Source organism: Botryllus schlosseri, chromosome 11, assembly GCF_051294905.1.
Source record: "Botryllus schlosseri isolate E-star chromosome 11, Bs_hap1, whole genome shotgun sequence".
Taxonomy (NCBI): Eukaryota; Metazoa; Chordata; class Ascidiacea; order Stolidobranchia; family Styelidae; genus Botryllus; species Botryllus schlosseri.
Genome location: NC_137246.1, coordinates 23,993,013 through 24,000,064, shown reverse-complemented (window position 1 = coordinate 24,000,064; position 7,052 = coordinate 23,993,013). Strand labels below are relative to the sequence as shown.

Here is a 7,052-nt window from a genome sequence, read left to right as displayed (position 1 = left end):
GGTTCGAAACCATGCATTTGTTTCCAGGCTGTCTGTGCTGGGACAAGCATTAGTCTCCACCGCTAGATATCATAAATTATATTAATAAAGACTAATCATATGCATTCTACATTCTACAATCTACACTCATAAAACAATATTTAAGAGAGAACGTGAGTTTTTCAGGATGCGGTGTCATCGAATTGTTAATGGTGGAGATAGATGTTGGATTTTATGAGAACTTAATAACAAGTTATTGGTCTATCATTAACGTGAAACAGTAATATTTACTTTCACTTCATTCCAATTGCTTTGTTGGACAGGCCGTAGGCTCGTTATTTGTTTGAGTCGCTCATATATACAAACCAAAGTGTCAACAGTCACGTGCTATTAACATCAATTTTCCGCCGCATAGTAAATAAATACACGTCGTCACGTAACTATGTCAGAAGATGCGTTTACGACTTCGGAGCCCGCTGAGCCGATACCACCCGTCTATGAGTACACAATTGACAACTCCTCGGGTGATCGTAGCAATGGAAAGTCGCATGATATTATTTATATCAAGCAAGATGACAGCGTGCATTCACCAGATACCATTGCATCCGAACATTATGGACGGCAGATATCGGAGTTAGACGTAAGCGACCAGCAAGCCTCGTACGATGCTGTGAGTCAAGAACTGCTACAGCAAGTAATGCCAATGAATCATCATTTGTCACGTAATTAATTCAGGAGAAAGGCGATTCGCATTTGAAAATGAGTAACGACCCTTCCTTTACTGATAAGCCGCCAGCCATCAAAGTCAACTCTTCTAAGTCGGGCTCACCTCAATATCAAAGTATTAGGTAAGGCTACGTAGGTTGTTAAAGTGTTCAAGATTAATAACGAAGTGGACTTTTACAATTGCTTCTTGCTAGGGGAGTGACCGGCGGTGATGATCATTGTGAAGCCGCGCATAGTAAGAAAGTTGAAGTGGGTACCTTTTATGCCCGACCAACGAAATATGAAAATGTGCAAATAATAGAATGACAGCTACTGATTACCAAATATAATTTTGTTTTCCATAACCATAGCCATGATACAACCCTTTGTGACTATGCTGCGACACGATTCCTTCACAGAAACGAACCTCCGAAGCATTACGCTGCATGCATAACTGTTTCCACGTAGGGGAGAAAGTAACGAAATTATAATTCCTGTTGATAAAATAATTCTTAGTTGCAGGGGTTACCTAAATTTGAATACTCGACCTACTCTTCGAGAATCATTGTAATTAACACACTTTTCGGCTTGGGCTTCCTGGATTTGAATCGTTGATGCCGAGCCCTTACGACTTCGTTAAGATCCAGTGGCCTATTCTACTCCCATGACCGATCAGTTGCTAGTTGTCCTGTTGATGGGCTTGAGCGATGACGATACGTACCTTGCTCTTTCGAAATTGCAGGAATCATAACGCCAGAAATCCCTGCTCCGAAACAAGTAAAGATGGCCGAAAGAAGAAAAGCCGGAGGCACTCGGAGGATTCTCCTTCCCCGGCGAGAAATGATACTCGCAAACGCCATTCCAGTGGTGGTGCGGCCCTTTCCGATCGACGTTACATCGAATTCGGGCCGGTCTGGTTAAACGGAAATGGTTCCGTCACCGACTTAACTCCTGGGTTCTTACGAGCAGGTATGGAAGCGATCTGTGTATTAAGGATCAGTGATGAGCGGATAGTGCTTTTCGAGACTCCGAATCACTCCGACAACTTTAGTGTCTGAGGAAAACTCCCTCCGACTCCGAAGAGCGCAATCCCAGAGTCCGAGATACTCCGATGAATCTCGTCAAGTATCCGAAACAGCGGCAAGCATGGTACATGGTACACATGGTACAACATGATACATGTGATACTATGGTTGGCCTCATAGTATTGTTTACTCTCCAGTCCCCAATTGCAGTGCAGATGGCTGATTTTTATGCACTTGGCAATACATATTACAACTTCACAAGTTGTCAACTGTCTGTGTTTTGGTTTGTAATCGTAATCGATAGTGTATTCTGGTCAGAGCTATCCAAAGATATCGGAGACAAAAGTTACAATACTCCGAAATTCTCCGAAAATAGATCTTTAGTAAACTCCGACTCCGCTCCGACTGCCACAAAATCGGCAAAACTCCGCTCCGAATCCACTCCGACTCCGCTCCGATGCTCATCACTGTTAAGGATGGGGATGTTGCGTTTGAACTTACATGTTTAGCCTGCATGTACTCGCCTGACTATGAGACTTGGGCTGGAAGCGCGCGTTTCATTACTTTGTCAAGAATCTAGACTGGATTAAATCGCATACTAACTGTAAGATGTACTACACGATGTACTGCGTAAATGATTCCTAGAGATTATGTCGCTCATTATGCACATGAGTAGACAGTTGTGACGAACTTTAGTAGACAGCTGAGTTACGCTTTTCATATATTCAACCCAACACACACTTGTTTAATGTAATTTCAAAGAAGCAAGCCCACGACATTTAACAGTAAATTGTTTTAAAGCAAGTTATTCGATGTGGCACATAAAATTGCTTTTCTCACAGGAATGGACTGTACTGATGTGACTTCTTGGTAATCATGCAGTTTTAATGTTGGTAACAATAAGAGATACACGTCAGGTGAAGAGGGGGCGAGTGCCATGTTCTGTGGGCAACACGAAAATACGAAATGAAGGGATTCTACTTTACGCCACCAAACAGCGTAGCGCGATTGCATATCTCGTGGCTGATTCAAATCTCAATTACTTGTATCATATAATAGCTCGAACCAAGTCGGGCCAAATCCAACCAAGTTTGTCTGCAAACAAATACTTGGCCAGGGGTTACAAGTGTTACTGGATTATTCTTCGTGTCCTTTCGGCCGGACACTCTATTCTACGTTGGATGCAGCTTATGGAATTTCGGAACACTAATGAAAGAATTCCGATAACTACATACAAGTGTTGTTGAGTGCGCTGCAATACAGGAAACCGCACGGTGCAATCCGCACGGAATAATGTCTTTCTCATGCGTTTCCTCGTGCGAGAAATTGGACATTCGGATGTCCGCAATGATTTCATTCGAGCAGACGAAAACGTGTATTTCTGCCATAAAGCTGTTTGTCAGAGAAGGGGAGATGAATTCACATATGCAGCGCATGCTTTAGCTTATACATATGCATAGTCTACTTTATTTTGAAAGAGTGAAATTGAGAAATGGCGACATTTTGAAGTTATAGTGATATTGATCTCCGTGCAATAGAATACGAAAATTTGTATACAATTCGTTCAGTGCTGTTCTTTCGCGGGTTGATTGACTGACATATTTGGTGCGATTGATATGGTATCTTGGTGTTTACGAGTCTACGACCGTTGCACCGGTCTTCCAATATTGACAAAATTTTGCCAATGCTGGTATTTTCCAAATATTGCATTAAAACCAAAACTATCGTCGCATAATGCGTTATGTCAGCCGACACGTCCGTGTGAAGTCTACTGCTTTTGGCTAACAGGAATTCAGTTATTGGTGCTAACTCAAATATACTATTACTGCTATGAGGAGCTTCTTGGAGGTACAGAACTTCAATATACAACTGGATAGTTTATTCATATTGAAATGAACCCGAATATTTTCGGCTGACATTCGTCAGGGGTAATCATCAGCAACTAGTAGAGATTTGGAAAGAATATTCTGCTATACATCGTATAGGCCCAGTGCCTACACGGACATATAACTCTGCGCGAGTATAGGCTAATGCGGCCGTATTGCCGAATGTCGAAATCCAATTTATACCACGCAATATTAATATTTCAGGGGCTTACTCAGTTAAACCAGTACTATTCGCCAGTTATCGCGACCTGACAAAATCTACCGGCAAAACAACTACTGCGATCGGGAAGCTGCCAGTACCGCGAAATTCGGATAAGGCGAAACTTACTGGTCCAAAGTGAGTGCTAGACCCGGTGGCTTTTCAGTGAATATTACTCGCCGATTTCTTATAGTGCTGGAAAAATTGCATGCCGTAGTTTCTCTTAATTTCGGTTCCCGTATACCTGTGTGATGCGAATGGTTAGTGAGTTAACTAATTTGTGATATTTCCAATGATTGACAATCAACAATTCGCTTCGGAGGTACACATGTGTACTAAAATTGAAGCGAGGCAGAGAAGGTTCGGATGTAAGATGGTACATGGATATCTTGCGTTTTAGCTGAAGTTTTTAGCTTTGCTTCATTGTTTGTGTTCTGCACGGATACAGAACTGGTCAAAATCGAGTTCATGAGTGATTCAGTTATAAATCTAATCTATATTAGGCATCGAGTCCAATATTCACCAATTATGGCATAATAAGAGTACCAGTGATGTGGAATATTCAAATAGACCCTTTTTTTTAGCGACAGCAGATAAGGAAATGCTACTTCTACACCCCATAAAGATAATTTAATATTTTTTCGACTTATGCGTATTTGGCGTTTCACTGTATTCTTTGACGATGCTATGGGTTGATCACTTGTTTCACAGAAATGTTATTCCCACGTATGTGCGTGTTTTGGATGCTGTGTGAATATCAATCGACATTTCAAGGATCCTGTGTTGGGAAAATATCGAAACTAAAATTCTCGCTGATAATATACTTTTAGTGCAGTGTCTCTTAACCTTTTTAGCGATCGTATCCCTTGAGATTTCAATACAATTTCTCGTATACCCTTGTCCATTTTCAACACAACTTCTGATGGCACCAATATTAAAATTAAAAACACCGTTGACTTGAAATCGCGTGTAGCGCGAAGAATATTCTTGAGTTAAATAAATCTGGCCAAAAAATATTCTACTTTTTGTTGGTTTGCAAAATAATTTTGAGCTCTAGATAGCGTATAGGCCTAATTCCACAATGCATCTCCAACCCCCTGATTCGGTTCTTTGTACCCCCAAGGGAACCGTGGACCCCTGGTGAAGAGCCGCTGTCTTAGTGGAAAGTGGCGTAAAGTCTCAGTACTCTTTCACTATACTTGAACCATTACAGTTATTACTCGAGATTACAGTTATTACGGATTCGCGTACTCAAGTCATTGTGCCTAGACCTATAGTCATATATACCTTTCACGGAATCAAATAATTAAGGTCACATGGGTGTACACTGTACAGTACATCGTGCTGAGCGTGTATGACCTGTGGCGATGGGTGCAGTGTGCATGTTAATAACTTACTTCACTCGAGCTCAAGTCACGCTAAATTATGGTCCGCTATAGTCAAGATGTATGTTTCCCGCCACATAGATGGACGCGTTATTTGGCACGTTGCAACAAAGACACACATTTGCGAGGGGTTCTTGCAAGGGATATATTTTCATCCCGATCGCGTCTGCTAATCTGATCAATTGCTTCCTTAATCCGCGCGAGATGACTGGTGAAAATTCAGGTCTGGGTCCCGAGAGATTGCGCCGATCGCTAATCTTGACGAATCAATCCGAGAAAGGAGAAACGGTGCTCACAAACGGTCGCATTCTTCTCCCGCGCAGCAAACGATCGCATCCGTACCAGATTCAAGTACAAGAAGATTATATTCAACGACAAGTTCAACCGGGTAGGCATCATACAAAATGTATGGCATCTGCTAACAATCATAGATTTCTTCCTTTGTTGTGATAGTTGATGTAAACAGGCAGCGAGAACATCTTTGATTATATTTTGTGTGAGTCGTAGTGATTGGTCCTCGCTTTTGAGATCTCCGGCGAATTACCGATAACCGCTTTGATATATTTCCGTAAATTGTCCTCGCCTGATACGTCCCACGATAACCTATCGGTAATTTATGGCGGTGCATGTAAATGTTTCCTAAAAATATCAAGAAGGATTTATAATTTTAGTTAAGTTCAAATCTTATTTTTACAGTATATACTTACCTTCGGCCGATAGTAATTTTGTTGTATGTATGTTGAGTGCATAATATTATCAGTGTGGGGCCGCCCGCTGTAGGCTACAGATATATACTGTCACGTCACTCAATTTACCCTGTCCCAAGTAACGTCTCATACCTTTCCAAATACTCTGGACAGCCCATCTAGTGCGGACGTGTGGCGGTTCCCAACCCTTTTCGACTTATCGCTCACTCTCCACACTAAAAAAGGTGATTTCTCCGTGTAGGTGCCCGGAAAACCGGTTTCAGCGTTTATTTTACGTTGAGTTGATCTTTTTCTCGCCTCATTCAGAATAAGACGTCTTCACGTGCATTTTCGACCCGTGTTAATTGAATATATATCACTGGACGTTCTAACATTTTCGAGTCCCTATCGCCCCACCTCGCCCCCTTTGATATTTTCGCCTCTTGTTTCTCAAAACCGCCCACGTTGGGAACCAATGACCTAGTGTGATACATTGATGTTTCACTGTGTATCCAACGTTACCCAAACAGTTACTTCGATTGCATTGCCGTTTAATAATTATAGTGTCTGCCAAAATTAGTGACCGTGCTAGAGCAGAATGGATTTCGCATTAGTAATATACCCGGTGTCAGGGTTTATACCAGTGGTTCTCAACCGCCGGTGCCGGGTCCGTGACAAGTTTCCTGTCGGTCCGCCAGATATATTAGTATTTTATATCTCAATTCCAAAATGTAAGAAGTGCTTTTCCATTGATTAGAGAAATAAACACACAATTTTGAATTTATTGAGAAGTGTGGAACGTATTTTTAGCATGGCGTTGCAATAGAGTGCTCATGGTCTACTTGAGGCGTAGTCACAACGCTACAACTGTTATAAGAAACTGTCAAAAGGTAGCCTACAACTCGTTTCGGATAACTAATATATGAAAGCTACGTAGACATTTAAACAAACTGCAATTAAGCAACTATAGGCAGTATAATAGAGCCTTTATAGCAAGTAGCAAATTCAAATTTCTTTCGAAGGACAACTAATAATCATAAAGTTTATGGTCTTTAACAGGACTTCGCGAGCTTCGCCTTGCAAAAGCTTCAATAGAACCGCGTATCTAGTGTCAATAAGGCGTCATTAAGTAGAGTTTCCAATCTTACATTCAAGTTGTCATAATTAAAATTAGGGTGAATTTTAGT

At 41.4% G+C, this 7,052-nt stretch overlaps 1 protein-coding gene across 1 annotated transcript in view; it reads left to right on the top strand.

Moving 5' to 3' along the window:
* Positions 1-283: 283 nt before the first annotated feature.
* The window catches only part of LOC145449404 (uncharacterized), a 52,923-nt gene continuing 46,154 nt past the window's right edge, over positions 284-7,052 (top strand). The window contains exons 1-5 of the mRNA XM_080327755.1: positions 284-649; positions 715-827; positions 1,427-1,653; positions 3,800-3,932; positions 5,403-5,567. Of these exons, the coding sequence (XP_080183881.1) occupies positions 422-649; positions 715-827; positions 1,427-1,653; positions 3,800-3,932; positions 5,403-5,567 (866 nt within the window). The 5' untranslated portion in view covers positions 284-421. The remainder of the gene's footprint in view (positions 650-714; positions 828-1,426; positions 1,654-3,799; positions 3,933-5,402; positions 5,568-7,052) is intronic.